The sequence below is a fragment of the Microcaecilia unicolor genome, unplaced genomic scaffold (assembly GCF_901765095.1).
Source record: "Microcaecilia unicolor unplaced genomic scaffold, aMicUni1.1, whole genome shotgun sequence".
Classification (NCBI taxonomy): domain Eukaryota; kingdom Metazoa; phylum Chordata; class Amphibia; order Gymnophiona; family Siphonopidae; genus Microcaecilia; species Microcaecilia unicolor.
Window position 1 is genome coordinate 1 of NW_021963739.1, and position 16,254 is coordinate 16,254.

Consider the following 16,254-nt stretch of genomic DNA (forward strand, 5'->3'; position numbering starts at 1 on the left):
TGTTTTGTCCCCCTCTCAACTCACCTCTGTTATATCCCACTGTTCTATCCCCTAATGATATCCTGAATTTACTCTGTCTTATGTAACTCATCACAATGCAACCCATAATTGTACTGCAATAATTGTACTTCCATCATTTACAACGTATTGTAAGCCACAATGAGCCTGCAAATAGGTGGGAAAATGTGGGATACAAATGCAAATAAATAAATAAATATCGGGCTTACATGACAAAAGTGCAATTAGCCCATATGAGGTCACTCAGAGAATCTGGTTGTTCTAAATGTGGTCACACCCCTGACACCTTTTTCCATGCTTTCTGGTCTTGTTCCAAAGTTCAGAATTTGGGGGTCAGGTTAGGAGATTTCCCTCTAGGTTGTTGGAACATAATATACACTGAATTGAAATGCTATTCTTGTGCCGCAAACTTAGCCTGATGGCCCGGACAGTGATTTTACAGTACTGAACAGCTCCGGGACCCGCTGGTGTTTGGCATGGAGGAACCAGGTTCACCTTTTGGTGACCTGGGAGGCGAGGAGGTCCCCCAAGCGCAGGCAGAGATTTATGCTACTCAACATCCTTACTTACAAATTTTAAGTCCTCGGGGGCATAGCCTCATTGTTAATACAATGAGGCTATACAAATCAATAGTGAAGATGTTGAATGTGTTATCTATAAACACATTCAACATCTTCACTATTGATTTGTATAGTTCAGTATCCACAGAGTTTTACTGGGTTTTTTTTTTTTTTTTTGAAGGAGGTTAGGTTTACATCTGTTACTTCATTTTACCGAAATTTGTATTATTGAGAGTAGAGAGGGTAGGGATGAGCACTATCTAAGATGACCTTATATGTAGCTTAGATGATTTAACCTGTTTCATACCTGTTGCTAATCCCTCCTCATTTGGGGGGAGGGAGAATAATTGGTGCAGGAGAGGGAGATTTCTTTTGTATCATAAAATACGGATATGTTTTTGTTAAAGGTCTTCGTGTCTTTCAATAAAAATTGTTTAACCATAAAGCCTTTATGTGGTTGGCATTAGCCCATCTAAGTATACAATTTGTATTTTACCAGATTATTACAGTTGAGGAGGCTAAACGCCGCAGAGCACCTGCAGTATATGTGATGAAGAGGCTGACGACCTGCTGCCCGACCTGAAGCACCATAGTGGAATTCTTGAGGATGTGCATGTCGAAAAGGTACAGTTCAAGACATTCTTTGAAAAGCCAGACCGTGGAAGAAATCTTGACTCCCACAGCAGCATCATTTTTTAAATGTATTTTTTAATATAGTGCTAATTTTTTTTTTTGGGGGGGGGGAGTAAATCTGAGGGGGCACTTCTGTAACTAGGTACCCCAATTAGGCACCGGAAGGTGTGTGGTACGCGCCTACTGTCCGTTATAGAATACTAACGTAACTGAAGCTTAAGTGCCTAATGTAAGTGTGTACAGCTCAATGTGGCAGATATGTTATAACTTAAAATATTCTGTAAGTTATACATATAAGTGGGAGCCCCCCCATCCTCCACCCCTGTGTATACCAGCCTTGCAAAAAGACACTGGGGGGGGGGGGGGGGGGGAGTTCGATATTCAAGTGAGTGGAGGAGTGGCCTAGTGGTTAGTGGTGGACTTTGGTCCTGGGGAACTGAGGAACTGAGTTCGATTCCCACTTCAGGCACAGGCAGCTCCTTGTGACTCTGGGCAAGTCACTTAACCCTCCATTGCCCCATGTAAGCCGCATTGAGCCTGCCAAGAGTGGGAAAGCGCGGGGTACAAATGTAACAAAATAAAAAAATTAATTTAGCCGGCCAGAAATGGCTCCTAGCCAGTTAAATTGCTAATTTTCAGTGGCACTTAACCGGTTAGTGCTGAACTGAAAACTGGCTATTTTGGGTGTGTTCCGGGGGTGGAGTCAGCACTTAACTGGCCAGGTTTACCTTATAAATAGGACCCAAATAAAAATCAGTCCTATCTATATGTGATAAACCATAGCCAGTTACCGTATTTTTCGGACTATAAGACGCACCGGACCATAAGACGCACCTAGGTTTTAGAGGAGGGAAATAGGAAAAAAAAAATTTTCCTCTTTCCCTCCTCTAAAACCTAGGTGCTCCGGTGCGTCTTGTCCGGGTTTTGGACCTCCGTCTCGTACTTACAGGATTCCGTGTTCCCTGGTGGTCTAGTGACGTCGGGGCAGGAAAGAGCCCCCTCTTTCCTGCCCATCGCGCTGCTCTCCGTGCTTCTCAATGCTTTCCGACGGTCTCGGCGAGATTCAAAATGGCCGCCGAGATTCTCGGCGGCCATTTGAATCTCGCCGAGACCGTCGGAAAGCATTGAGAAGCACGGAGAGCAGCGCGATGGGCAGGAAAGAGGGGGCTCTTTCCTGCCCCGACGTCACTAGACCACCAGGGAACACGGAATCCTGTAAGTACGGAACGGAGGTAAAAAAAACGCTACCTTCGGACTATAAGACGCACCCCCCATTTTCCTCCCAAATTTTGGGGAAAAAAGTGCGTCTTATAGTCCGAAAAATACGGTAAGTGCTGAATATTTCACTTAACTAACTGGCGGGTTGGGAGTTTAGATTTTCCTGATCTATAAGTATAACCAGGCCTGTCTCGCTAGACATCTGGGAGACTATTTCTGGGTGGCAGAGTTTTTCTTTTTTTAATTTTTTTATTTATAACCATTTAAATTTTTACAAGCGATAAAACAACTTGCTGGAAATACAGAGAAAGTATATGTAGGAATTATTTCAGTCAGGTAATTCTATTCTCTTCCTTAGACCACTAAATAGAGAGAGTGAAACAAGTTAAGAAGATCAATTAAACAGTAAACAGAAAAAAAAAATGTGGTATTAACCTGATTATCCCCAGATATTACTCGTCTAATTCATTATTCCACATTGATCATCTGGTTGGCTTCTTCAAGGCCAATACGGTGTATAGTCAAATCCTTTCATTGAAAAACTACTTATTGTCCAGGTGGCAGAGTTTTTCTATCCTTGTCATTTTAATTTCCTTTTACAGGTGCTGGGGCGAGCACTCCCCGTTGACACAATGAGCAGTATTTTGTTAAACCCCTTGCAGGAATTATGGCAAACCCTTACTAATTGTTGGGAAGTCTTTTCCACACCTCAGATTTATTGCCTATTCAGGGTTTCTTCCTGGGGTTGAAAATGGGTCCTCTCGTAGGTGGGAGAGACTGGGGATATTGCCTGGAACATGTTCTACATTCGGATGATTCTTTGCTACCTGTACAGGCTATGGGAGAGAGGAGCTTTTTTTTTTTAATTATTTATGCATATTGTCATGCTCAGCGCCGCCAGATCCTCACCACTCTTTCTCAGTCTTTTCCTTTCTTTACCAAGCACACCCTTCACTCCCGAGTCGACAGTCTGCAATCAGGGTCTCCGGACAACAGGCAAATCACCAGAAGTGCTTTATTATCTCCTGAGTACATTTACTCTGCTTTAAGGCTTCACAGGCCTTTCCCTCTCCACTTTTAAACACAGTTCATTGGAGCCCTGCTTGCAATACAGTTCAGCTTGGGCCTGCTTTCCACACAGTACACTTTGGCCCTGCTTTCAATATGGTTTTCTCCAGCACTGCTTCTAATCCAGTACTTAGTAGCACTGCTCTTTCCCACAGCTAATGAGCACTGCTCACAATTCAGTTCAGTTAGCAATGTTTTCCTCCTCAATTCAGTTTTAGCACTGCTTTCAAACACAGTTTAGTTTAGCATTGCCTTCAAACACAGTTCATCTTAGAAATGAAATTAAACAGTTCAATTCAATGGCAATATGGTCTAAGTCACTTTCTCACTCTTAGACCTAATGCCCACCTCCCTCATTTGTCAGCACAAAACCACCTGACATCCACCCACCGGGTCAATTCACCAAGGCTTCATTCACTCTCCAGTTCAGTTCATAACTCACTTTAAGAGCCCTCCACTAGCACTTCCATTTCCTCCTCATTCTCCCCTCCTTTCTCCTCCTCCAGTTCCATTCTCTCCTCCCCTTCCTCCCAGTCTAGGGCTCCTCCCTTCCCCCATCTGATTCCATCTCCCAATCACACCCCGGCTCCTCCCTCCCTTGCATAGATTCTTCTCCCTTCACCTGATCTGTCTGCTGGTGCTGCACTGCCTTCTGGGGCTTGTAGTTTCTGAGCTCCTGGCTTCTCTGACGTTGCCCTGCTTCTGGGCTTTGTAGTTCCTTGGTTCTGAATCTCTCTGGTGCTGCACTGCCTTCTGGGGCTTGTAGTTTCTTTGCTCTTCACAATATTTAATCTTTACAAGCATTTACAACTTGAACAAGAAAAATAAAGAAAGAAATATGATCTGGTGAAATTAAACTTTAAACAATAAGTTTACATCTTGTATTAGACCACATTGTAGAGGGGGGAGGGAGAATCCATTATAAACTCAGGAGATGAGATTTAAGAAGAAATTAAAATATATTTTTTAAAAAAGGCTTAACACTTCCCACCCTAACCATTTTTTACTCTTCCCATTATCTTAGATCATAACATACAGATCCTGCAAGTCTTATATTCTTTTTGAGTTTATGAAAAATCTTAATTGTTCTGAGGAAAAAAAAAAACATACTTTACTCCCAAATACTTAACATTGCATTTACATGGGTAATTCAAATTAAATGATGCTCCTAAGGCAATGGTATCAGTTCTTAACACGAGGAAAGCTTTCCTTCTTTCTTGGGTTTGTTTAGTCACATCTGGAAAGACCCATATTTTTCCCCTGTAAAATAATGATTGTAAGTTTTTAAGAGCTAATCTTCTCACAGCCGCCAAATCCTGCTCAAATATGAATGAAACAAGCAAAGTTTGTCTTTCAGTTACTGTAGTTAAAGACGTTTCCAAAATTTCCGAATATTTAGTTCTCCTTGAGTTTGTGGTAACTTTTCCTGTGTTCCCTCTTCATTTTTCTTCTTAGGCAAATAATAAATTTTATTTAACGGAGGAATAGCTTCAGGGGAAATTTTTAAATTTTCGATCAGGTATCTCTTAAATACCCCAAAGGAGTGTATACAGGCAATCGAGGGAAATTCAAGAATCGAAGATTTAATCCCCTGTTGTAATTTTCAAATTGTTCCATTTTGTGATGTAATATAGCATTATCTTTAATCAATAAACCTGAAATTTTTTTCACTTTCTTCTTCTTTTATAATCTCTACAAGTCGTTAAGCCCATTAAAACGGGCAAGATTTTTTATTTCTGACATATAATGTAAAATTTGATGAACGTAATGTGTAGTGCTTGAAAGGGTGCGGGGAACAGTTGGGGGTACAGAGAGAGTGAGAGTGTGTATATGTGTATGTATGTGTGTGAGAGAGAGCTGCTAGGAGTCCCTGTGACAGTGGAGGGTCATTTGCTCCTTATAGCCAGTTGTTTGAGGCAGCAAAGCAGGGCTCGTTTTTGAGTAGCCTTCCCCCTCCTCCCCCATACATCTTCCTGTAACCTACAGTGGGGGAAATAAGTATTTGATCCCTTGCTGATTTTGTAAGTTTGCCCACTGACAAAGACATGAGCAGCCCATAATTGAAGGGTAGGTTATTGGTAACAGTGAGAGATAGCACATCACAAATTAAATCCGGAAAATCACATTGTGGAAAGTATATGAATTTATTTGCATTCTGCAGAGGGAAATAAGTATTTAATCCCTCTGGCAAACAAGACCTAATACTTGGTGGCAAAACCCTTGTTGGCAAGCACAGCGGTCAGACGTCTTCTGTAGTTGATGATGAGGTTTGCACACATGTCAGGAGGAATTTTGGTCCACTCCTCTTTGCAGATCATCTCTAAATCATTAAGAGTTCTGGGCTGTCGCTTGGCAACTCGCAGCTTCAGCTCCCTCCATAAGTTTTCAATGGGATTAAGGTCTGGTGACTGGCTAGGCCACCTGACCCTAATGTGCTTCTTCCTGAGCCACTCCTTTGTTGCCTTGGCTGTATGTTTTGGGTCATTGTCGTGCTGGAAGACCCAGCCACGACCCATTTTTAAGGCCCTGGCGGAGGGAAGGAGGTTGTCACTCAGAATTGTACGGTACATGGCCCCATCCATTCTCCCATTGATGCGGTGAAGTAGTCCTATGCCCTTAGCAGAGAAACACCCCCAAAACATAACATTTCCACCTCCATGCTTGACAGTGGGGACGGTGTTCTTTGGGTCATAGGCAGCATTTCTCTTCCTCCAAACACGGCGAGTTGAGTTCATGCCAAAGAGCTCAATTTTTGTCTCATCTGACCACAGCACCTTCTCCCAATCACTCTCGGCATCATCCAGGTGTTCACTGGCAAACTTCAGACGGGCCGTCACATGTGCCTTCCGGAGCAGGGGGACCTTGCGGGCACTGCAGGATTGCAATCCGTTATGTCGTAATGTGTTACCAATGGTTTTCGTGGTGACAGTGGTCCCAGCTGCCTTGAGATCATTGACAAGTTCCCCCTTGTAGTTGTAGGCTGATTTCTAACCTTCCTCATGATCAAGGATACCCCACGAGGTGAGATTTTGCGTGGAGCCCCAGATCTTTGTCGATTGACAGTCATTTTGTACTTCTTCCATTTTCTTACTATGGCACCAACAGTTGTCTCCTTCTCGCCCAGCGTCTTACTGATGGTTTTGTAGCCCATTCCAGCCTTGTGCAGGTGTATGATCTTGTCCCTGACATCCTTAGACAGCTCCTTGCTCTTGGCCATTTTGTAGAGGTTAGAGTCTGACTGATTCACTGAGTCTGTGGACAGGTGTCTTTCATACAGGTGACCATTGCCGACAGCTGACTGTCATGCAGGTAACGAGTTGATTTGGAGCATCTACCTGGTCTGTAGGGGCCAGATCTCTTACTGGTTGGTGGGGGATCAAATACTTATTTCCCTCTGCAGAATGCAAATAAATTCATATACTTTCTACAATGTGATTTTCCGGATTTAATTTGTGATGTGCTATCTCTCACTGTTACCAATAACCTACCCTTCAATTATGGGCTGCTCATGTCTTTGTCAGTGGGCAAACTTACAAAATCAGCAAGGGATCAAATACTTATTTCCCCCACTGTATATGGGTATGGTGCGGTATTGTTGGACTTCAATGAGTTCACTGTATGTGTGGTGTGTGTGAGCAATTTGCCTGGGATCCATTCCCGGCGTTGCTGTCCTGCTGTGTGTGTGTATCTGTGTGTATGTGTGTGTCTGTGAGAGAGAGAGAGAGAGTGTGAGAGTGAGTTCAGAGAGAGATAGAGACAAAGTATCTGTGTGAAAGGAGAGAGTGTGAGAGTGACTTCAGAGAGAGAGAGAGAGTGTGTGTGTGTGTGTGTGTGTGTGTGAGAGAGTGTCTGTGAGAGTAAGTTCAGAGAGAGAGCGATATCCCTATGCGCATTCACAGACACAAAGCTGTCAAGTTAGTCATTCCAGGGGGAGACTTTTTAGCCAGTCCTGGTTTTAAACTTACACCCCAAAGCAGTATAGTATTTGTAGTGCATGATTTTATCCATTGAAATCAGTGCTGCAGGTCCCATCATGCATCAGAATGAGAATGGCAAAAATACAGGACCGGCCAAAGAGGTCTTCCTCCTGGAATGGGTAACTTCGCAGCGATGCAGAGTCTGTGCAGACTGTCTCTCATCTTGCCATCTCTCTCTATTTATACACATCGTCTGTCCCCCTCCTTGTCAGCGCTTACAGTGTATCGCCTCACCTCCTCACTAATAATTAATGGTGTCTCTCCCTCTCACTACTGCATCTCTCTCTATTTATACAGAGTGTCTCTTCTTTCCTGGGTGGTTAATCTCATCTATCCTTCCCTCCTCTGTTTATACACATCGTCTGTCTCCCTCCCTGTCAATGCTTGCAGCCTCACCTCCTCTGATAATAAATGATGTCTCTCCCTCTTCCTCCCAGTTCCAGGGCGACTCCCCCCTCCCTCCCCCCCCGAGGTCGCCACCGGCCCTCTCCATTGAACTCACAGCGCCTCACCTCTGAAAGCGCAGCAGCGGCAGATCGCCCCCGTTCGGGCGCCCTTCCCTTCCTGCGTGCCACCCTCATGTGACATAACTTCAGCGAGGGAGACACAGGGAGGGAAGGAAGGCCGAAGGGAGGTGCTGCCTGCTGCGCTTTCAGAGGTGAGGCACTGTAAGTTCAATGGAGAGGGCCCGGGTGGAGGGGGGAGCGGTAGCGACCTCGGCGGGGGCGGGGCGGCGATCCCAGCCGCTGGGGCGGTTGGTAACTGGCCTTCTGCCCCCTGTGATGTGTCATACGCTCCATCTGGAGACCCGCAAGTTCACCCGGGCTCTGAGCAAACCGGGCATGTCGTTCAGAGGCTAGAGTTTGCGGGCGTCACCTGTGTTGTGACGCATGCGCAGAACAACTGTGCTGTTCTGCGCACGCGCGGTACGTCGGTCACTCTTCATTTATGTAGTAGGATTTTGTCATTAACTTCAATTTTCATTGTGGCAAAAGCTGTGGAGAGATTTTCCATAGTACTCACAAGCATCGCAATTTGATTCGCAGAGCCTGACACTGTCCGATCCAAGTGCTAGAGCGTACCCCAAATGGAGTCCAGCATAACTGCCGACAAATTGGCCTTAGATGTCTCAGGCCCAGTCAGAGAACCCAAAGTTCTCCGACCTCCCGCTGGAACTTCATCCACTAGACCCCGATTTTGAAGGCCTCCAATATCCTCTCTACAGACGGAAGCACTCACTAGCGGTTCAAGCCCAGCAGGGTGTGGCGGTGGGTTGAGAGTCGGAGGTGAAAGTGTTATGTCCAGTCCCAAGGACTCGGTGTGTCCTTGATTCGAGACAACAACGGGATCCTCTCTGACATTTTGTAGAGTGGAATTTCTCGTCATAAACCTCTCGATGCTTTGCTGCGTGGGCAATGAAGTTCTGGTCGTCGGGGTAACAACCTTCACGGAGCCCTTCCGTTTAGTATGAGGCATAACTGTTAATTTAAGAAAAACGAGGAAAAGTCTGCAAACTCCACAGCTAGCATAGAGAAAAAGCTCACGAGATTAGTATGCCGCCATCTTGCTCCGCCCCCAGGGGAGAGGAGCTTTTGTCCAACTGACAGATATTTTTGCTTATCATCAATTGCGCCGTTATGTTTCTACCTTGGATGGCACAGCTCTGGCTGCTCGTCATAGTGCTAGGTTAAGTTCTGTCCTAAAGTTGGGAGATAAGGATTGCTTGTCAGTCTCAGCACTACACAAAGCCCTTCTACAGTTTTCCTCTCAAATGGGCGGCAGATTTGCGTAGATCATCTGCTTCTCTGGATCTTGGTAAATTGATCACTTGAATTCCACATTTAACAATAGCGGCAGACTTATGGGAATGTCTGTTTAGAGTGCTCCACCATGCATATCTTACCCAGACCAAATTGTTTCATATGGGCGGTATTGACACTCCCCTTTGCAGGAAGTGTTCTCAACAGCCTAATTCTTTTTGAGATTGTTCTATGGTACATCATTTTTGGACACAGGTAAATTCATTGCTTAGAACACCTTTTGTGTTTGGCTATTCCATTATCACCTGCAGGCTTTTTGCTGGATAAATATGAAGCATTCCCACTGCAGAGCAGGGGTCACAGTATATTTATCCGCTAGGCATCCTTACTAGGTAAGAAATTGGTTCTGAAAGTGTGGACTGTGTCAGAATCCCCTTCATTTTCGGGTTGGCATAGAATAGAAACATAGAAATATGACGGAAGATAAGGGCAAGTGGCCTATCCAGTCTGCCCATCCTCAGTAACCACTAACTCTTCCTTTCCTAAGGGAACCCATATACCTGTCCCACACTTTCTTAAATTCTGACACAGTCCTCATCTCTATGGCCCCTGCTGGGAAGCCATCAGTGGCATACCAAAGGGGGGGGCGTCCGCCCCGGGTGCCGCGCGCCTGTGTCCGCTCCAAGTCCACTTGTTCCCTCCCTTCTGCTCCCTCTGCGCGGAACAGTTTACTTCCTGTTCCGGGGCAGAGGGAGCAGCAGGGAACAAGCGGACTTGGAGCGGACAGGCGCGCGGCAACCCCCCCCCCCCCCCCAGCAGGTAAAAATGCACCGGGGGGGGGACATCGGCGATCCGCCCAGGTGTCAGCCAGCCTAGGAACGCCACTGGAAGCCATTCAATGCACTCACCACCCTTTTCATGAAAGAGTATTTTCTTAGATTCCTCCTAAGTCTATTTCCTCTTAACTTCATCGTATACCCCCTCATTCCTGAGTTTTCCTTCATTTGAAAGAGGTTCGCCTCCTGTACATTAACTCCACTGAGGTATTTAAACGTCTCTATCATATCCCCTCTCTCCCGTCTCTTTTCCATCATATACATGTTGAGGTCCCTAAGCCTGTCCCTATATGTTTTATGACTGAGACCACTTACCAATTTTGTAGCCGCCCTCTGGACCAACTCCATCCTGTTTATATACTTCTGTAGGTGCGGTCTCCAGAATTGCAAACAGTACTGTAAATGGGGCCTCACCAGAGACTTATACAAGGACACTATCACCTCTTTTTTTCTTGCTGGTCCACCATAGTATGTTGCTGGAGAAGTAGAGGGTGGGCCTGTCTTTTAAATGAAAGAAGCAATTCTTGTCAGTTTGGAATCCTTACATTTCTTCACTAATACCTAAGGCTCGAAGTTTCATCTTAACTACACTATTGCTGAGCCTGGATATCTTTGCTCCTTGCTATGGGAGGTTCCTGATGTGTTTTTTTTTTGGGGGGGGGAGAGGGGATTGAAACTGGGAGGGGTGGACTGGCTCTTTGTGGCAAAGTGGTCTGCTGTTTTGGAGAGGGGTTAAAAGAACCAATGTCTGTCTCTTTTGTATTTATTTTATTTTTGTTACATTTGTACCCCGCGCTTTCCCACTCATGGAAGGCTCAATGCGGCTTACATGGGGCAATGGAGGGTTAAGTGACTTGTCCAGAGTCACAAGGAGCTGCCTGTGCCTGAAGTGGAATTGAACTCAGTTCCTCAGTTCCCCAGGACCAAAGTCCACCACCCTAACCACTAGGCCACTCCTCCAACTAAGCATAAGCTTAGTTGGCTTATGCTATACTTTGCCTTGTGTTCCATTGACTTGTTATCTTCACCATTTGTTAAGTTTCTTATGCTTTCATACACACCATTACAATAACCATGTTAGAGGTTGGGTGGAGGGAGGGGTGTTAGAGAAGGAAATGCACCTGTAAAAATTGAACACCTTGACTGTTGCATGGACAGCTTGTATCTTTATTTGTTCATTAAAAAACTGTTTTCAACTATGTGACCACAAGACGTTTAATGCACTTGTGGTGTATAGGATATGAGTTCAGAAGCTTATTATCCCTGTAAACCACCAGCTTAAGCAGGCATCCTGTAGTAATACATTATCTTTTTTCATAGGAAATGTCTTTCTTCTGGAAATAACATGTAATAAATTAATGGTGCTTGAGCAAGACTCTTACTGCTTTGTGGGCATGTAAAGGAGGTTGGAATGATTCCTTACTTTGACCTAGCTTGCCTTCTGAAGCTACCAGACCTATATCTACCCCAACAATAGATGCCCTTAATTAGAAATTCTGCAGTTATTGTTATGTAATTCCCAGGGTTAAGGGTCTGTTTGATTTCTGATGCATATGCAGTGTATTGCAAGATGTGGTCATTCATATTTGTGCTGTTTTCTTTCCCCTTGTTTTTTAGCTTGCCCAAAGCTTGCCTGCTCGTGTGCAGGGCTATCCCTGGCAGCTGATGTACAGCACACTGGAGCATGGGACCAGCCTGAAAACGCTCTACCGCAACTTGGCATCTCTTGACAGTCCAGTGCTGCTTGTGGTCAAAGACATGGACAATCAGGTAGTTGGAAATGGAAACGTACTTTAGCACTAAGTGCACTCATAAATAAAGCAGACTTTTATTGAGCCTAGACATAATAAACATTGATTTAAAATTCAAATTTCGGAGGAAAAATGAATCAAAATATTCAGTGAAAAACAAAAATCTGGTTTAAGGTTTTGCCAAACCCCATCCCAAAACACCAGATCTAGAATAACTATCCATTAAAGCTTTTGACATGCATTGCTGTAACCCTGTGTTCTTGGCACAGTAACACCCTGGTGTGCATAGGGTAAAGGGTCATGAGATTAAAGGAAAAAATCACCTAATCCAAAAGCCTGAGGAAGCGCTTTCTAATTCCTGCTGTAAAGTCTATGGCCTAGTCCTGTTCCACGGGAGAGAGTAGAGTGAACCCATGCAGTCAGGAATTAATAAGAGCAGCAAGAAGTGATGAGCAGTGTAAAGGACTTAAATACAAAACAACTTACGCATCTAATTTTCCTACATAAGCACACAACTGTGGAACGCATTACCAAAAGCCTTGAAAACGACGTACAACCACCTAAAATTCCGGAAATCACTAAAAACCAACCTGTTTAAAAGACATACCCTACCGATCCAATTTATATGCCTAATCTCTGCAACACAAACAAACTAAAGCACGTCATGGATATAACACAACTCTTCCGTTCTCCGATTCCCTAATGTGGCTGTGCCACATGAACTTGATCTTACCACAACATCACCCTGTATTTGTTCACACCGGAGCCTGCAAAGGCCTCTCCGGTACTATGTAAGCCACATTGGGCCTACAGATAGGTGGGAAAATGTGGGATACAAATGTAACAAATAATATACCCCTTTCTGTGGTACAACCAAAGTGGTTTACATTTATATATGAAGATACTTTTTCTGGCCCTAGTGGGCTCACAATCTTTTGTACCTGAGGCAATGGAAAGTAAAGAGGCATATTTTCAAAGCACTTAGACTTACAAAGTTCCATTTTAAGTCTAAGTGCTTTGAAAATGAGCCCCTAAATGACTTGCCCAGAGTCAAAAGGAGCTGCAGTGGGAATCGAACCCCAGGACATTCCCCAGTTTCTCAGCCCACTACATTAACCCTTAAGCTACTCCTCCACTCATATCTGCCAGTTATCTCAGAGTGTCATGCTCTTCTTCGGCAGGGAATTGAGAGGGTTGGGGTGATGGGCAGGACATAGCAGAGAAAAGCTACCCTGCTTTCTAATCCATCCCCTTCCCTCCTATCATTCTTCTCCACTTTTAAAGTGCTACCTCAGATGGTTGATTGCTGGATAAAGGAGATTTTGCTGTATATGAACATAGATGCAAAGTGTGCTCCTGAAGGAACTCTGCAAAAGAATTCACAAATTCTGCCGACAATTTTGGGAAAATTCTGCGTGCTTTATTTATCAAAAATAAGCAATAAAATCATTGCATTTGAATGGTGGTAATTGAAATTGCAATACAAATGTGAGATTTTAAACACTTTTTTTGCAGAATTCGCCAAAGCCCATGGCACCCCTTCCTAAGCTTGAGTCTCTCCTCATCCCCCCCCCCCCCCGACTTGCTGATTCCAGCGTCAATGTTGCAGTTCTCAGACCACCCACACCATATCTGGTAGCTCCTTTCTCTCCATCCCTCTCCCAAGGCTTTACCCCTGTTTTTTCCACAGCTTTCATACCTGTCTTAGTTCTCTCCCCCCTTTCATCTTTAGCTTCAACACCATTATCTGGGGCTGTGCTGTGCTGGCAGACTGCCTCAAAGTAAGCTTTCCCTGCTAACATTTCTCACACCAAGATGCTTTTCTCCTCTTCCCTCCTTGGCTCTACCTCCAGTCATGCTAGATCTCTTCCATTCCCCATGCTCCTCCCCACTACACTCACACTGTCCCCCCCCCCCTCCTTTGCAGTTTAACACCTTGCTCCACTGTTGGCTCATGCTCTCGATTTGGCCCAGGTTCCACCCTGCTCTCCCCCTCCCCCCCCCCCCCCCCCCCACCTTTCCAGGCTTAAATTCAGTTCTTCCTTTTCCTCCTAGCCCAGAACCTGTGGCTTTCTCCTGCTTTCCTGCACCTGAACTACCCATGGGTCACAGCTGCTCTGCATCCCTGCACTGTTCCCAAGCCTGCTACACTTCATCTTCCCACAGGTCATGGCTGCAGCCTCCGGCGGTCCCGTGCGCTGACAGCTGCTCTGTACTCCCCATACCTGCACCAGTCACAGCTGCACAGCTGTTTTTGCTCCCACAGATCATAGCATCAGCTTTCTTCCAGTCTGACATGCAGATTTTGCACACAAAATTCCCTCAAGGAATAAGGTGGAGTCTGGAAGTATACAGGCGTTTTATAAAATGCACCTGTAAATTTACACTAGTTCCCAAGCAGTTCTAAGTGCGCTGGGTATGTTTTTTACCCCCTCCCCTTGCTGCAGGTTTTGGGAGGCAATTTTAGAAAAGAACTCCAAAATAATGCCTACTTAGACTGCTTACCTTGACAACCTGTTATAAACTTACCCTGCAGGTACACATTTGACAACATCAAGAGATTTTGTGGGGTTTTTTGTTGTTGTTTTTTTACAGATCTTCACTAACAATTGCAATGTTAATACATTTTTGGAAAAACCAAGCTTACAAGAATGCAAACAAAGAAATCATTAAAGGGTCCTTTTACTAAAGCTTAGCGCGCATTGCCATGTGGTCCATAGGTATAAATAGGGTGCAAGCATTTAGCACATGCTAATTCCATTAGCATGCGCTAAGCTTTAGTGAGGGCCCCCATCTAATACACAGGAATGCTAACACTACCCCAACAGATCCAAGAAGCTTTACCAAACTCCCAGTTACAGCGAGGCATAACATAGTAACATAGTAGATGACGGCAGAAAAAGACCTGCATGGTCCATCCAGTCTGCCCAACAAGATAAACTCATATGTGCTACTTTTTGTGTATACCTTACCTTGATTTGTATCTGTCATTTTCAGAGCACAGACCGTAGAAGTCTGCCCAGCACTAGCCCCGCCTCCCAACCACCAGCCCCACTTCCCACCATCAGCTCTAGCACAGACCGTATAAGTCTGCCCAGCACTATAACAACAACAGGTTTTAAATTTATGATCCTGGCCACCCCAATAAAGAGAAAAGAAGGGTTAAAAAAAAACCCTATGGGGCAACTACTACTCTTACTGTGCAAAACTGAGCTGGAGAAGAAAACTGATTTGCCTTTTGTTTGGTATAGTTGGCTCATACACAGTTTTTGTTGAGATTTTCTGTTTCAGTGTTTATTAGTCAAGGCTCCTCAGCAGGTATTTTAGGCTTGGCTCTGATTTTACATGATTTGCTGAAATAGAACAGCATCTTCAGAAACGTTTAACATTCTGGTGATCAAATCCCCCTGCAAGCTTAGTTTAACTTCTGCTGTGAGACGTCATAAAGCATTTCAGAAGATTCTCTTGTTTCACGTTTCTCACAGGCTGTGAACAAACATGGTTTCTTTTGACAGGTGTTTGGGGCATATGCGACACTCCCTTCAAGTTGAGTGACCACTACTATGGCACTGGAGAGACATTCCTCTATACTTTCTGTCCTGAATTCAAGGTAGAGAAAAGTAGCTTAGCTTGCTTCCTCCAGACGGTGCATGTGCTGTGCTATGCTGGCTATGGCAGACTGCCTCAAAGTAAGCTTTCCCTGCTAACATTTCTCACACCAAGATGCTTTTCTCTTCTTCCCTCAGGTCTTTAAGTGGAGTGGGGAGAACTCATACTTTATCAACGGGGATATAAGCTCTTTAGAGCTAGGAGGAGGAGGGTAAGTCTTCAGCATCTACTTTCTATTCTCTTTCCTGCACTTAATACATCTGCATCTTTTCCCAGCTTGTGATTACATATTTGAACAGGGTGCAGCCTTGGCTCATTTCCCATGCCATCCCTTTTTCTTGTAGTATGCTGAATTAAAATTTAGAAAGTGCATTCCAAGTGTTGGCCTAGAATATTTTCCGTGTATATACAAAACAATCAGTTACAGAACCTTGCAAAAGATAATGAGTAGCAATAACTGAGGCGCCTGCTGTTACCCACTGGCTGCTCAGTTCAAGCAGAACACATACCCTTGGAATCTGTGCGTCCCACAGCAGTTCTTTTGAGGTCTTCTCAAACACATCTGCTTGATGTTCCTTCTTTTCGTCAGGTGTATATGGAAGAGTACAAATCCTCCGTCTTCTACATCATTGGCCCAAAGTTGTGAAATGCATTACCTGCTGAGCTTCGCTCAGTACAGAATATCACTCAGTTCAAGAATGAATTGAAGACATATTTTTCCCAAGCATGTGGATATTACTTTTGCTATTGCTTATTTTATTGATTGTTTCAATTTGATGAACTGTTTGTATTGCCCTATTTTATTATGTATGTATTCTTGTTCC

At 44.5% G+C, this 16,254-nt stretch overlaps 1 protein-coding gene across 1 annotated transcript in view; it reads left to right on the forward strand.

Moving 5' to 3' along the window:
- Positions 1-1,109: 1,109 nt before the first annotated feature.
- The window catches only part of LOC115459600 (nuclear receptor coactivator 7-like), a gene marked incomplete at its 5' end in the record, with an annotated part of 36,425 nt that continues 21,280 nt past the window's right edge, over positions 1,110-16,254 (forward strand). Inside the window, 5 exon segments of the mRNA XM_030189408.1 lie at positions 1,110-1,202; positions 11,688-11,840; positions 15,337-15,358; positions 15,361-15,431; positions 15,568-15,641. Of these exon segments, the coding sequence (XP_030045268.1) occupies positions 1,110-1,202; positions 11,688-11,840; positions 15,337-15,358; positions 15,361-15,431; positions 15,568-15,641 (413 nt within the window).